General features: G+C 45.0%; 1 protein-coding gene across 1 annotated transcript in view; it reads left to right on the top strand.

Annotated features, from left to right (window-relative positions):
* Positions 1–15880, top strand: part of ITGBL1 (integrin subunit beta like 1) — a 1224736-nt gene that overhangs the window by 1055930 nt on the left and 152926 nt on the right. The window contains exon 8 of the mRNA XM_086934369.1: positions 10360–10476. Coding sequence (XP_086790495.1) covers positions 10360–10476 — 117 coding nt within the window. The remainder of the gene's footprint in view (positions 1–10359; positions 10477–15880) is intronic.

The following is a 15880-nucleotide window of genomic DNA, read 5'->3' as shown; positions in this document are numbered from 1 at the left end:
TGCCACCTTCTTTTGCATCTGTAACAAAGAATTGAGTCTTTCCTGCACCGATGGCTGATTTCTCACCTCCTCCGGTATGGTTATAGGAAGGGTCTTTGCAGCATATCCGTAATTGGCCATAAACGGAGATAGTCCTGTGGAGCTATGCACCGCGTTGTTATAAGACAACTCCGCCAGCCACAGCATCGAGGACCAGGACTCCTGTGCCTTTTCCGAGTAGCATCTCAAATACTGCTTTAGAGATTGATTCAGTCTCTCGATTTGCCCGTCCGTTTGGGTATGGAACGCCGTGGACGTAGCCGCCTCGATACTCAAGGCTCTGCACCAGGTTCTCCAGAAGCTTGCCACAAACTGCGGACCCCTGTCCGAAACGATCACCTCTGGCAATCCATGGATTCGTACTATAGCTTCCAGCAGGATTTGCGCCGTCTGCCCCGCCGTGGGGAGGTTGCGACAGGGTAGAAAGTGGCCCATCTTGGTCAGACTGTCCACTACCACTAATATCGCTGAGTACCCTTTGTCTACTGGTAACCCCGTGATAAAGTCCAAACTGACAGTGTGCCATGGTCTCGGGGGAGTAGGCAACGGAAGGAGCTTACCTCTGGCTTTCGTGTGATCAGTCTTACACCTGGCACACGTCTCACACTCCGATACCCATTTCTTGACTGATACCGTCAATGCTTCCCACCAGAAGTGTCTTTGCACCAGTTCGATGGTCTTCTTAATTCCGGGATGACCCGATAGTGTGGAATGATGACACCACCCAAATGCCTTTTTCTGTAATTCCACCGTTGGAACATACAGCTTGTTCTCTACAAACGGCAACCCTTCTCTGACCTTCCTCCCTACTCCGGATGATACCCATCGGACCCACTGTTCAGGTGAGCGATCTTTTCTGATGTCGTTGAGAAATTCTTCGCTTCTCACTACGCTGACCACTTTCTCCGCTGGAATGATGGCCAAGGGAGCATGGCTGACATCGCGATCCGCCTCATCTTGCAGAGAAAGGGCATCGGCTTTGCGATTGTCTATTCCAGGTCGGAAGGTTATTAAGTAGTCGTACTCCGCAAAAAACAGTGTCCAACGCATCTGTCTTTGCGTGAGATGCCTGGCGGACTGCATATATTGTAGATTCCGATGGTCCGTATACACCAGTATCTTATGTCGGGCTCCTAACAGATATGGCCTCCATTCCTGGAAGGCTTTCTTGATGGAAAGGAGTTCCTTTTCTGCTATGGTGTAATTGCATTCGGCGGAATCCAGTTTCCTTGACAAATACGCTACCGGATGAAGCCGACCCGTGTCCTTGTCCCTTTGCGAGAGAACCGCTCCTACAGCCACATCAGAAGCGTCGGCCTCCACCACGAAAGGGGATTCCATATCCGGGTGTCTAAGAATCGGAGCGGAGGTGAAAGCTCCCTTCAAAGCTTTGAAGGCACGATCTGCCTCTGAATCCCAAGTAAACCTCACTCCTTTTCTCAACAGTCTCGTTATAGGAACTGCCATCAAGGAAAACCCCCCTATGAACCTGCGATAAAAGTTCGCAAACCCCAGGAAGCTTTGCACATCTCTAACGTTTTTTGGCACTGGCCAATCCAACACCGCTGTTACCTTACGGTCAGTCATACACAATCCGGCAGGACTCAAGTTGACCCCTAGGAACTCAACTTCACGCACTCCAAATTCGCACTTGCTCAGCTTGCAAAATAGATCATTTTGCTGTAGCCTCTCAAGGACCTCGCACACATGCTCGTAATGATCTTGTATTCTGTGAGAGTATATGAGTATATCATCCAGATACACAATTACTGATACATCCACCAACTCAGCCAACACGTCATTCAAAAAGAATTGGAACGCCGCAGGGGCATTGCACAGCCCGAACGGCATGACCAGGTATTCGTATAACCCATACCTGGTCTTGAAGGCTGTCTTCCACTCGTCACCCTTTTTTACCCTTACTAGATGGTACGCTCCTCTCAAGTCTAAACGGGTGTAAATGACAGCATCCCTGACCTGATCCAACAATACACTAATGAGGGGCAGCGGGTAGCGGTTCCTGACGGTGTTCTTGTTAAGCATCCTGTAGTCACAGCACGCTCGAAGTTCCCCATTTGCCTTAGCTATAAAAAACAAAGGGGAGGCTGCCGGAGACCTTGAGGGATGGATGAACCCTAATTTAACATACTCTTCCAGATACCGTCTGAGGTGTTGTGTTTCAGGTTCGGATAGAGCATACACTCTACACGAAGGAAGCACACTGTCGTCTATCAGGTCTATTCGGCAGTCGTATCTCCTATGGGGTGGGAGAACCTCCGCCTTGGACTTACTAAAGACCTCCTTGAATCTCTGGTACTCTTCTGGAAGCTTCACCTCCTGTTCCACCACCGTGGCTATGCTCCAGGAAGAAGCCAGTGCTATAGCCATAGTTCCCTCTTCATGAAGACACTGTGTTAAACAGATTTGAGACCTGAAACTCACTGTTCTGTCTGCCCAATTGATGTCCGGGTTATGCTTACAGAACCAGGGCATCCCCAGAATTAGCTCGTATTGTGGGGCGTCTATGATGTTTAAGGAAATCGCTTCAACATGGGCGCTCTTTCCATCTACCAGCGTCAATTCCAACATCTCGGTCTGTGTCGTGATCAGACCAGATTTCAGGGGTTTCCCGTCTACAGCCACTACCTTTTCCGGAACCTGTCTATCCACTACTCCCAAAGCCAACCCTCTGACCAGCCCGCTGTCTATAAAATTTCCGGTAGCGCCTGAATCCAGCATTACCAGAACTTCATGAACTTCTGACCCCCCCACCAAACTACCATGTAGGACTATGTGGGCCTCGTTGGTTGACGTAAGGTCGGATGCCAAAGAGGGAATCGTCATGACTGTCTTCTCTGAAGAACGGACTTTCTCCTGCTTCTCTCCCTCTATTCCCATACTGGAAATGGCGGCTCTTTTCGGTCTCCATACATGGTTCTGTGTCTTCGGCTTTGAAGGGCATTCCCTCACATAGTGTCCGCGTTTGCCACAATACATACACAGACCTTGTGCTCTTCTATTCTCCCTTTCTGCGCGCGACAGCGGTGCCCTAACCGCGCTGAGCTCCATAGGTTCAGGGCCCCCTTCGCTAACCGCAGTCTCTTTTTTTACAGTCCTATCCATGCCTCTATCGTGAATTCGACCGTCTAGGCGCAGCGCTAAACTAACTAAGTCCGCGCACGTTCGGGGTTGTGGATCTATTCTGGCTATAACGTCCTTTAGTTCACAACATAGGCCCTGATAAAAGAGCGACATACGCTTTTCTTCTGGCCAAGCTGCCTCGGCGACCAGACGGTTAAAATGAGTCAGATACGTGACCAAATCCCCCCTCCCTTGACGCAAGGACAATAGTTCTTTGTCCGCACTGAAGGATGTAGTTCTCCTATCGAACACTCCTTCAAATGCTGTTCTAAACGCGTCCCAATCCGACAACACTGTATCATTGTTTCTCACTAGTGGGACCGCCCAGTTAGCTGCATCTCCACTAAGGTAGGAGATGGCGAATGCCACCCTGGAGTGATTGGTTGGAAATGAGGATGGCCGGCATGAGAAGTGCATCAATAATTGCGTGATAAACACCTGTACCTTATGGGGATCCCCCGTGTACCTCTCAGGTGTCGCTAGCGGGATTGGGGGTGCCACTGAAACTTGTATGGGGAGTAAGGCCGCAGAACTAGCATCAAATGGATTACGTGTGGGTCTATCCACCCTCTCACGTAATGCAGCGGTCTCTAATCTAGAAGCTGTCAGTTCCTGTTGCATTAAATCTAATGCCTGCAGGACCTCCTCAAGCGTCGCCATTATAAACACCACCCGACCAGGAGGAGCGATTATTTGTAGGCGCGTAATTCTGTTATGCTCCTCGTTGCTCCTCAGGATCGGGGTGTGGCTATAAGGGTTCCGCTTCCCGATCGTTCCGAACTCACTTTGAATAACACTGAGTTACGGTCAGATCGGACAGGGGACAAAGGACGGGATAGGGGACAGCAGGGACAAAGGATCTGTAAGACATAAACAACACCCGTTAACAAGCATGCCACAATCAACCTCATATGACTACGCTCATTATGTCCCGCTAAAACATAGTACCTTAACTGCAGATCCTCTGCACTTAAACCTCCACAAAACCAACACTTCCGTGTGTAATAACCAAACCCTGCTGAATTGCTGATTACGTCATCAGCCCCATTGTTTATCCCTCCTTATGTTTATGGAGCTTAAGAGCTCTACCGTATTTTACCTACTCACGAACACAATGTAAAGTCCTTGTTGCATGAGCATCCAAAATGAAAATGAATCTCTCAGTTCCCCTTTTTGTAAAGAATTACGTTGGCGCTCCCCCTCTCTGGGGATCAACACGCATTCCCAGGAATATTTGTCAGTGTCTCAAATCCAAGCGCTCCTCCTCGCCCGGGGATCAACACGCTTTAGCACTGACTGAATCCCCAGTCTAACAAGGTCCTCTCCTGACCGCTCCGTTTAGTATTCACGGAGTATTCCCAAATATCCGTCACCTTTGTGCTCCGTATCACTGTTTCCAGCTTCAGACCCCACGCAGCCGCTGGGATCTCACAGCCAACCCCACGTAGCTGGTATCAGCAACAAAGTCCCCGAGAGTAGAGCAGCCGCTCTCTCTCATTACCTGGAGAAGAGTTCTCTGTGACGAACTCCCGCTGTTTCCATCCTCTCCGTGTGCTCACCGCAATAGCGAGCGGAACCAGGAAACACCGCGTTGATCACTTTTCTTTCTCTCCCACGAATCCCAGAGTCCAAAAGTCGGCGACTCCTCACCGACCGGCGGTTGTATTTTCGAATGTCAAAATTACGTGCACAGATCCCCGTGCACGTGTCTCTTAAATCACCTCCTCCTTCCGCTAAGCATTGTTGGACCCGTAGTCCTCCGTTGTTGTACCTTTCTTATACTTTAGGCAGGCGCCTCGGCTGGAACCTGACAGTTGGTACATGGGCCACATGTTTTTTGCGGTCCCAAACGGCCCTAAAACCCCTTTGTGACCACAATAAATGGTCGTAAATCTGGCCCTACAAGAGGCCCTTCACATTTAAAGATGACCATTTCCAACTGGACCTGCTCTGAGCCCTGTTGCTGGCCTCTGCTGAACTGAATCTTAACCCCCAAGTGCTGTCCCCAAAGTCTTGGATCCTTGGCTGATGTCAAAGTGTACTCCACCTAAAGTTTCCTTAAATCTGGGGCTTGGAACCTTTTTTGGCAACTTTATACTCTGAGAACTGGTGGGGGACTGGGACCAAACTACAAAGCCAATCTGATGAAGGTGCGCTGCTCTGGGACAAAGATTCAGGTTGCTCTTGACACTGTATCTATTCTGCAAGTCATATATGTATGTTCATCGCAAATTGGGTGGGTGCTAACTCTGTCATGTGTCATTTTACTTCATGTATCTATGGCTGCTGGTGTGCAAGTTATGTTTATAAAATAAATAAAGAATGTTATATAAAAAAAGGATTCAGGTTGCTCCCGCTACGTTCTTCTACACAGCAGCACATGTGATCCGCTGGACTTTACTGACACGGTGTCTGACCATGTGGGGCAGTCTTCGGCTACATTCTACAGTCTTACTCCTCTGGAAGAATTCAAGCTCCAAAAACATGACAAAGTACGAAGGTAGAAATCTTCAACAGGTGAAGGCGTGAAAAGTATACAGCTGGCGAGGGACCTTCTCTGGCAGTGAAATTCAAATTTCTCCTTCTCTGAACTTTCCCACCATAAGACAACTGAGAGTTCGGAAAATGGCTGTCAGACAATGTTGGCTCCTCTACAGACACTGGCTGCTACCTTGTCCCAATGAGGATTCCAAAGATTAGATCCGAAGGTAAAACTTTTCATCAGAACAAAGCTGGTCCCTGTATCTGACCCACTCTACATCAAGGTCGTCCTTAAACCGTACCCTTATCCTGGTCAAGGGCAACCAGGTGACTGCTGTTCACACTTAGCGCTTTTTAATGCTATTTTGAATCTTAAACTTTACAAATTCATATCTCTGGTTCCACTTAATGGATGTTTGTAGTTTGGTGTCTTTTTATTAATTAAAATGTACTCTATGTTATTGAATTGGTTTTGGATTTTTCTTATGTTGTGTAATGACTTTATTACTTTTTGAGTACTGCATAAATGTTTTAAACATTACCTCTAAATTAAGCCTGTCTGCTTTGTGCCATAGCCACTAGCGGGGTGAGCCCAGGTTAGTTTAGCAGCTTTAAGGATGACAAAGGTTGTGGTTAATATTTGAGGTGGAAATTCAGCCTCCTCAATTAATACTCCAATTTCTCAGAACCAGCATCCCTGGTAATAGTTATGGCATGGTTGGATCTCCGAAATTAATATGTGTGAGGGTACCTTTATAAGCCTGTGTCATTATTTTTTCTATTTCTACATGAATGACAACATAGTGGGTCTTGACTAATTAGCCCTTGTTACAAACAAGCCAGAAAATGGTCTGATATTACCCTACCCCCAGATACCAAGGGCAAAAGTAATTCTGGTGGTGGGGAAGATTCAGCCCACTATTAGTTGGACTCTAAAGATCCACTAAGAAAAATGGACTTACTTGGTGAATCAGTAATTCTGTGTCCAGTTCCCCCAGTAATTCCTCATTTCCACCAGGCTTTATCAAGGAGATTTCAACTGTTTTCTGCAGCCAAAATCTCGCTTTGAAAATAAAGAGATCCAAGATCTTCTTGTGAATCACATAATTCAGAAGGCACTGGTAACTTTTCCACATTAGAATTAAAGAGTCTACTCTTAATGAGGGTCTGTGTGGCTAGAGTTAGTTTCCAGGTATATGTTGGAGATGATTTGTGAAATCCAAACAGTCCCAAATATGAGCCCTTGTGATGTCAGAGGATTACAGTTATCTGACTGTTTTAAAAAAAAGGACACTTTCTGGCATATTTAACAATTCTTTCTCTCACAGTGTTGATAAATTGGTTTCGTGGATGAGTATTTGCACTCTTAGGTTGCTTCTGAGACGGAAGGGCAACAGGAATTCACAGAGAAACGTAATGACAGTTCTGTATAGGTTGATCCCAGTGCTTGCATTTCTCTGTGTCTGACACCTGTCCTGAGTACTTCTGCAGATCTGTTCATACAGGAATACGCCCATCAGACCAAAAGGGCTGGCTGGGGGTTGGTGACCACTGAGAGAAAGGAAAAAAAGCTGGGGGCTAGAGGAAGGCCAGTGGATGCATTAGTGCCATCTCTTCGCTTTCGCTTCTCCTCCAAAATAACTGTGTGTCCTCAGATACTGTTGAAGAACTCTCTTAAGCAATGAGTTTCAAAACCTTCTTCATCTGGGTCCTTAGCTCCGATAGTCTACAGGGAGTGTAATGGCGGGTAAGCCCAAATCTGGTCAAGTGAATAGGTGAAACATAATTAGACGACAGACATCTGTATCTGGTCACTGTTGTATAATCCAGTGGTGACCTCGGCTTTCCAAGGAACAAAAAAGCCAGTGTGAAGGAGTACATACCCAAAACTTTGCGTCTTCTTCAGAGTACTGGCTGTCTTCACGTCAGATGTTTACTTCTTAATATGACTGCATTGGGGTCATACATTAGTAACAGAGAGCCTTGGGTAACCTGCCAGAGATGGATCTTTCTCAGTAGCGGTGCACACCTCCTCTGCGTCCTGAACAGAAAACAGGCACTGCTCCTCAGCTGAGAAGGTGTGGGGACAGTACTTCCAACTTCCCTCTGTAGTCCACATAAGTGTTTGGTTGCTGACATTGATTTGTAGCTGGGAAATACAAAGGTGTGTAGCAATGGTTGTGGGCCAAAGTCTGTGTCAAGCAACACCCTCAAAGAAGTGTGCTTCTCGGGGTCCAGTAAGTCACCCACTAGTTTGGTAGCCTACAATAGTACCTTGCTTCATAATGTCTTTCATACTGATCTTTATTGCAGTGAAAAGGTTGTTGGAAGTGCTTGAAATCCAAATTAAAAGCATCACCCTTGTGGGCATAATCCCTCAGATCAAAAACTGCTTCTTTTCTCTCACCCACATGGCTCAGGTCCCATCAATCGAACATTATACTCTATCTGTCACCAACATGGGCACTGTGCATAAGGTCAAACTAGGAACTTTACATGTCAGCCATGTAACAAGTTGGAACCTACTCATAGCCACAATGAACATCGAATACTTTGCTATGCAAAGTGCATTATCGAGAACACAACACCTAAGCTGCCCTCCATATTCCCCCCATAGTTCACTGTACCATATTCCGTCTGTGCATTTAGTACCTGCACATTTTGTTACACTAGGTACAAATCTGCAGGGCACATACTGTACATTGCAGACTTGCATACAGAGATACAGGGTCTTCTGATCTGGCAGCTGAAATTATGATGTAATGATGATGGGCTGTAATAATTCAATGAGGTACAGATTTTCTTGGTATTACTTTTATTTATAATTAGGCATATTGTTATTACTATTATTACTGTTGTTGTTGTTTTTTACTTATTATTATTTTAGTATTAATATTTTTCTATATAGTAGTGTTATTAGTATTTGTTGCATAAAGCCCTGCACCTCAATACGCCAAAGTATCCAGCCAATAAACTCGAATTAGCAGGCAATATCAGAACTCTGCTATTGAAACCACAAACATTTTGGAAAAAGAAAACCTACACACGCACCTTCTCTGGCCTAGCACCCAGGATATGGAACGCCCTGCCCCAAGCAATCAGAATGAACCCCCCACCACCATCTCAATCAAAAATGAAGTCAAACTACCTCTGATGAATAAAACTCTCTCCTGATCCCAGCCCTGATGCAAGTTGATACCAACCAGAAGCTATTCATCAACCAAGAGCTGTGTTGATCTCTAATCGAGAGTGACTAACACAATCATGACCTTCAACAAGAACTACCAACATATACGATCTCTTCTTAAATACTCATTTATATGTGACTAGCGTGCAACTTTTCTGATAATGTAACTTTTGTAAAGCACTCTGATACCCTCATCGGGTCTAGACCGCGCTAGATAAAACTCTATAAATAAATAAACCAATACATAAGTAGGTATAGCTTTTATATGATCAGCAGTAGGAGTAGTATCAGTAGTGGTATCATCTTCAATGACAAGGATAGCATGAAAACTTTTATTCCTACTACTACTACTCCTATTACTCCTACCATTGCTACTACTGCTACTACTATGACCACTAATACTACTAGCTTACTACTGCTAATAAGAATAGAAAAGCAGAATGGATGAGAAGACGTTGGAAGATTTTGTTTGAGCCTACTTCTCTTCATGATCTGCTTTCTCTTCACAATACACTACCCACCCAGCACATCCCTTGGCATGAGAGAAATGGGCTTACTCTACTGCAGAGGAGGGAAGGGGCAAAATGGGAGCCAGCTCCAAATCGACCCCATCCTCCAGCTGAAATTTCCTAATCCTATTTTTCCCCAGGCCGAACAAATGAGGCTACACCCACAGAACATCATAACCATCTTAATACAAACATCCTCCTGCTATTTCGGACTTTGTGTATTTCAGCCAATCTTTGGACAATATTACAATCTAGTCATACACTGTAGCACAGAAACCATAGTTACTGTGGTGTTTTGCATGAAACGGAGAGAGTAGGACAGCACCATATCTACTAAGATGTAGCACTGGCACACTGAAGGCTGACTTGAGCAACAAACACACCTTAACACATAGGGTCACCCAAATCATCATTTGTTATCCTACAAATCCAGAAAGGAGACATGTTGTCACTCGATATGATATTTCGATCATGAATGTGTTCACTGACAGTATTTTCGATTGTTTTCATTTCTCCAAAGATATTTTGGAGTAGACATTAGAATAAGCAAGTGACACTGGAATGACCATTTAATTAAACATCCTTTTCTAGACAGCTAACAATTTTTGAATTGTCATTCACTGTAACAAAATAAAATATAGGTGGAACTAGTAGCTTATTCATGTCCTTCATCACTTATGCTAATCTGCACCTTCGTGGTTCCATACTGGTGGTAAGAGGATAATACGTGAGAATGTAGGACAACAATCTTTGTTATGTGGTGTGTACCAGAATACAAATAGACACATGACTGTTTCAGTTTTTGCTTTATACAATATGTTGTTGTCTAAAGGTTCACCTATAGAGGACTGCTGAAGATGATTATGCTCATTGACATGTGAACTTGTTCACTACATTTGATGTCTGTGAGTCATTTGTTTATTTCTGTTCATGTTCAGAGTGTACCACCATGTCCTCTGAGTCAGAAATGTTCTGACCTTTTTCATTGATACTTTTCCCTAGGGAAATGTGAGTGTGGCCAGTGCACTTGCTTCCCACCAGGAGATAGCAGAGTCCATGGCAAAAACTGTGAATGCGATGACCGGCAGTGTGAAGATATTGAAGGAAAAATCTGCGGAGGTAAGAGTCTTTTTCATTGAAAAGAAGTATATTGTTGTAAAGCTTCTGGTAGCAGACTTGTTGAGAATATCTGCACCATGAATATTACTTTTGCGAAGGAAAAACGATTGCATGTTTTTAAAGGTGTATGCTCTTTCGTGAGCATGCACACCATTTAGATAGTAAGTGTGTTGAAAGGGACTAGTTTTAAATTGTTGGAAAAAAAGTGCCCCAAGATTTTTTAGAACCTTGCTATAAGTGTTGCTATTAGGAAATGCCTCTTTTTGCATGTTCACCCTTCACATTTGTGGACTTACGCTGCTGGTTTAGACTCTGACAGTGCACTGCGGCCCGCTAACCAGACCTCAGTGCCAGTGTTCTTAACCCTTGCCAAAAGTATGTTGAATTGGCTCTACTCAATTGGTATGTACTGACTTACTTATAAGTTCCTAGTATATTGTACCCAGGGCATGTAAAACAGAGAGTCCACACAGGGCTGCAGCACTTGTTGTGTCACCATGAGTGTGACAAAGTACAAAATGGCTCCCAGCCTCCCACTGCAGAGTGGAAGTACAGTCTGTGCACTACTAGTTCGACTTTGCTATTGAAACCAATGGCAAAGCCACTATTCCCTTAACCTTATATGTAAGACTCCCCTAAGGAAGGCCTATGAAGACCTATGGCAGGGAGCTGTATATTGTTAAGTAAGACATATAACGTTTAAGTGTCTTAACAGCACACTTTAACATTTTTGATTTACTGGGGAAAGGTTAGTATTCCCATTGGCTAACACAGGGATAACGGTTGGTATCTCAGCCTGGCGAACCTCTGAATAGGAATACATAACTGGGTACTGTATGGTATCAAATTAACTATGGCAATAAATCGAACTTGATGCCAAGTCGAGATTTATGACAGTTTTAAGGTTAAGCAACTTTTAGAAAGCTACCATTCTGGGTATACCGAGTCCAGTGGCATCACGCAGGACTTAGCACACAACTTTCTGTCCGCCTGAGGATTTGATTTGATTGATTTGGGGGGATTTATAAAGCACAGCAAATGCCTAAAGGCATCAAGGTGCTAGTCATGTGAATTTCGCCCAGGCTGAGGAACAAAGATTGTTGACTCAGAGTGAGGTGTTACTTCCTCACCCAGGAAGACCACTTCGGGTATTAGCCCAAAAGGCAAGCTTTAAGAGGGAAGTTGCCTTTGAAGGACCTCCTGCAACACTCCCAGGCAAGATGCCTTTTGTTCCTGCAGACAAGTTGGAGACATGGAGAAGGAGGAAAAACAAGTCCCCAAACAGTTTTTTCTGTAGGCATCTATCGCACAGGTAGTTACACCTCTAAGGTGGGCTACCGAGTTCTTGGCAGCTGAGGATTGCATCCTACAATTTGAATGTGGCTAGAATAGTGCACTTTGGTATAGCCAGGTAGCACACTTTTCAGGAAACACGTCACTAGGAGGGAGGAGACTCAGTAGCCCCCTGGCTAGTGACTGCGTGATCCCCTCAGGACACTTTCCTGGGATAAATTGCAAGCCTAGCACCCTGCTCGTCAGATCACTCTTGGCTCGAAGAAAGGACCGAAGAAGGACTTCTCTTATGCCCTTGAAAGTTCACGGAGAGAGGCTGCACCATTGGAAAGACTCCACCTACTGCATTTTGAGCTAGTACAATTTAGACTGTGCCTGTGGCTCCTGGCCTTGGGAAAAGTTGATTCCCGGCTACAACTCACTTCAGTGACTCCAAGGATTAGGTGGCTGATCCTTCGGAACCAGCTCCAGGAACACGAAAGCTGGAAGATTCCAAACTGACATATTGGTAACCACTGCAGAAGAGTTACTTCTACCAGTCGCCGGGCACACAAAAGTACAAATTCAAGATAGCCAAAGTCTGCACCCAAGTCAGCCGGACCTGTGAGTGCTATCAGAGACTGGATTCATCACACACAGGGGACACTAGCCCTCACCTAAGGATTTCCCCCCAACTGCAGTGCAACAAGACCAGTAGCCCAGGATTGGCTGGCCTGTTGCTGCAACGTAGAGGACTTTGAGGTACTTCGATTGCTGTGGGCAGAGTTGCCCTTGGTCACTTGTGGACCGAGGAACAACCAAAAAGACAACCCAGTCAACTGAACCTCACCAGGAACATCCTTTGAGCATTTTTAGCTTTCATCCTCAGCATCAGTAGCACTCCATTGTAGTCTACGGCTGTCATTCTTTAGAGCTTGGAACTAGCCCTGAAAACCCAGGGTTAAGCTTGAGGTTTACAAGCGAGCCAGACTGGGCCCAAGACAGTTTTTGCAAGTGTATTGCATGACAAGGCCCCCAGCCAAATCATATAATAGGCCCAAATCCTCACAGTTGCTAAATGCCGGAGCTGCTGAATGGCAATGTTGCCAACCGCCAGTTGTTATACCATCTCATAACTTTTTCTTCCACCACCTTATTTTTTCTTGAGGTTATTTACAAAAGCATTTTAGAGTACTTAAAGTAGATCTACTGTAATACTTTTTTATTTACTCTTACAATTTTGAGTAATTTGTCTCTAAAACTGGTAAAATTTGAAATTCATGGACTAGTGAACTATAATTAGCACAAACAGAAAAGACTGAGCCGTATCATGAAACCTTTTCACCCAGCCACTAAAACCCCAATGCCAACACCGCACCTTCTAGCGGTGGCATATAAGTGTTACCGTCGCGGTCTGTATCTTACTAGTGCTAGTCCCCTAAGCACAGGCCATACCACTTGAGGGTTCCCCAGCGGGCCTGGGGTGCTTACACCTCTTGAACTTACGGAATGGCACGAAGCTGACATACAGACCTTGGGGGACTTGTACGTCGATGGCACACTCATACCATATGAATCCCTGGTTGAGGAGGTGGGGTTGCTGCTGAGACAATTCCTGGGACACCGCTCACTGATCACGACACTGACCTCTAGATGGGGGGACATGAGCGCAGAACCAAGCCAACACCTCACTATCCAGTACCTCCACATTATGGGACGTGGCAGACATCTGATTTGTTGGTTTGCAGCCTCCCTTCGCACACATGCAGCGATAAGTTTAGATCCACTCTGCCGCAAATGGGAAGCAGACCTTGAGCGTCCACTGGAAGATAGGTATAGGGAAAGGATTATGAAAAGCCCAAGGGGCATACCCAGGAACATGAGGTTCAGGCAAATACAAGTGCTCATAGTCCACAGAGCATACCTTACACCCGAGAAGATTAATAGATAATTACACCACACAGATGCAGGGTGCCCTCGCTGCGCCGAGTCAGGGGCTGGACTGGAACACATGCTGTTGGGCTGTTATATATATATATATATATATTACCTACTGGCGGTCGCCAGTAGGTAGTTATAGTTAGGATTGTTTTCCATAGGAAATCCTCAACATTCTATTTGGAATAACTTTGGCCCTGGTGGATGAGTCTTTGCGAATTTCTCAAAGAAGATGGCTAGGTTCGCTGCACTCCTTCCCTGAAAGTTTGGGGGGGATTGGTCAAGTGGGGGCTGAGATATAAGGGGGGTCCCAAAACGTGTTTTCTCAATGTTATTTTCCATAGGACCTTTAGACTCGGCTACAGTTCGAACGGGTGAATGAATTTATAAGAAATTTGCCAAAACTGTAGAGTCTTGTTCGCAGATTACGCTTTTTTTGGAATGGTGTAAATCCGTTCAGTAGTTGTTGAGAAAATTAAAGTTAAAGTCAATTATATATCTATAGGCGCGCACACGTGCGCGCACCCAAGCGGCTGCGCGCGCGAGCGGAATTTTGCTGTGTGACATCTGTTAACGTTCGATTCGAAGGAAATCAGGAAGTTTTGTCCGCCATTTTGTCACTGCGAGTAAATAAATTGTTAATTTCAAAGCGTTGAAACATGGAAAGGGGAGAAGGTAGAGATTGTCTTCCTGCGTAGGTTTTCTCGGGGTGTGCAGTAAGGCCCTTAAACGCAAAAAGATATAATTTTTCCCCGAAAAAAAATACGGGGTGCGCGCACCCGGTCGCGCACACCTATTTACAAGAGTGTGAAAATGGAGGTAAATCAGAAGTTTGAGTGCTTAGATATAAGGTGGCTCTGAAAAGAGCCCTTGTGTTAATTGAGTGTTTTCTGCATTTATAAGTAAGTACCGATGCAGAGCCTGATGTTGCAGAGGAAGATTCTGTTTCCCTCATTCGTGAAATGAACACCGTCTCTCCTATAGACGTCTTGCATGTGGTAGCGCAAGTTGTTGTGGTAAATAGAACCCATGCTATAATCTCTGAGGAAAGCAGAAACAGATTTATTTACATGTCTCCTTGCTTTCTCAAATTGTGCACAATGGTGATTGGACCAATTCCATTTCTGTCTTTGGCATATATTGGAATATACCAAGGCAGATCGAGGAAAATGTGTCATCAATTGCCGAAAGGTGTCTTTTAGAAGCATTTCTAGACCTACCCCAGTGATTGTGCCTAGATCGTTCCCACCACAGTGCACAATTATAAGGTCTGGTTCTGGGAGATGCATAAAAGTTTTCACCAATGGAATCAATTGGTGACATTTCAATCCTCTTTTGGAAATCCATGTTATGTGTACATTTGGTAAGCTGAGGTTGCAAATTCGTCTGCTTACTGCATATTTTTCACTCCAGTGAATATAACTGTGTCCTATTAGCCAGACCTTCATTTTCAAGGGATTTGTAGTCGTCCTCCGATCGGTTCTGGAAGTGGAATGGTAGTTAGAAGTTGAAATTTTAAATAAAGAAAAAGGAAGAGGCTGGGTGTGGTTAAAAAAATAAAAATTATTGGTTGATTGTAACAAGTGGAGAGTGAACAGGTCAATGTTTATGTTAAACGAAAAGTACTATTGGGTGTGAAAAAACAAGACATGTAACAGAGTTGTGGATTGGCAGGTGTTTCTGGAGGGAAAATAGTGTTCTTAGTTTGTTGTAGAACGTTGAGACATGAACTTTTGACCTGTGCCTTCAGGAAGGTGCAGAATGAGGTGTAACCATGGAAACAGCCGGAGATGGCAGTTGGTGATGGGTTCACTCTTTGGTGCCTCTGCATCTGAGTCTGTTCTCTGGTGGCTGGCGGACAACTGTTTGTTATTGTGGAGATGAAAGGGTGATAAGGAGAGAAATACGACATAGCGTCTGGCCTGTAGAAGCGTGGGAGCAGTGATTAACTCTGAGTGAAGCGGAACTGTGTCGGTGCTTAGTAACAGTAAAAAAAAAATGTTAACAGTGGTATAACTGTCTTTACGGTGCGCGACCTACTAAGAAAGAGTTCACGGGCCGTAATTGGTTTGCAGGTTCTAGTATCAGTAAGTGAGGTCGAGAAAAGAAAACATTCAGGACTTTATTTATGAAGGCCTTGCGCCACCGGTGCGTTACTTTTTCCCATTTTAAGAAATGAGGCACCGGCGGCGGA

The sequence above is a fragment of the Lissotriton vulgaris genome, chromosome 8, assembly GCF_964263255.1.
Source record: "Lissotriton vulgaris chromosome 8, aLisVul1.2, whole genome shotgun sequence".
Classification (NCBI taxonomy): domain Eukaryota; kingdom Metazoa; phylum Chordata; class Amphibia; order Caudata; family Salamandridae; genus Lissotriton; species Lissotriton vulgaris.
Note: the sequence above shows the minus strand (reverse complement) of the source record. Positions and strands in the feature narration are given on the sequence as shown.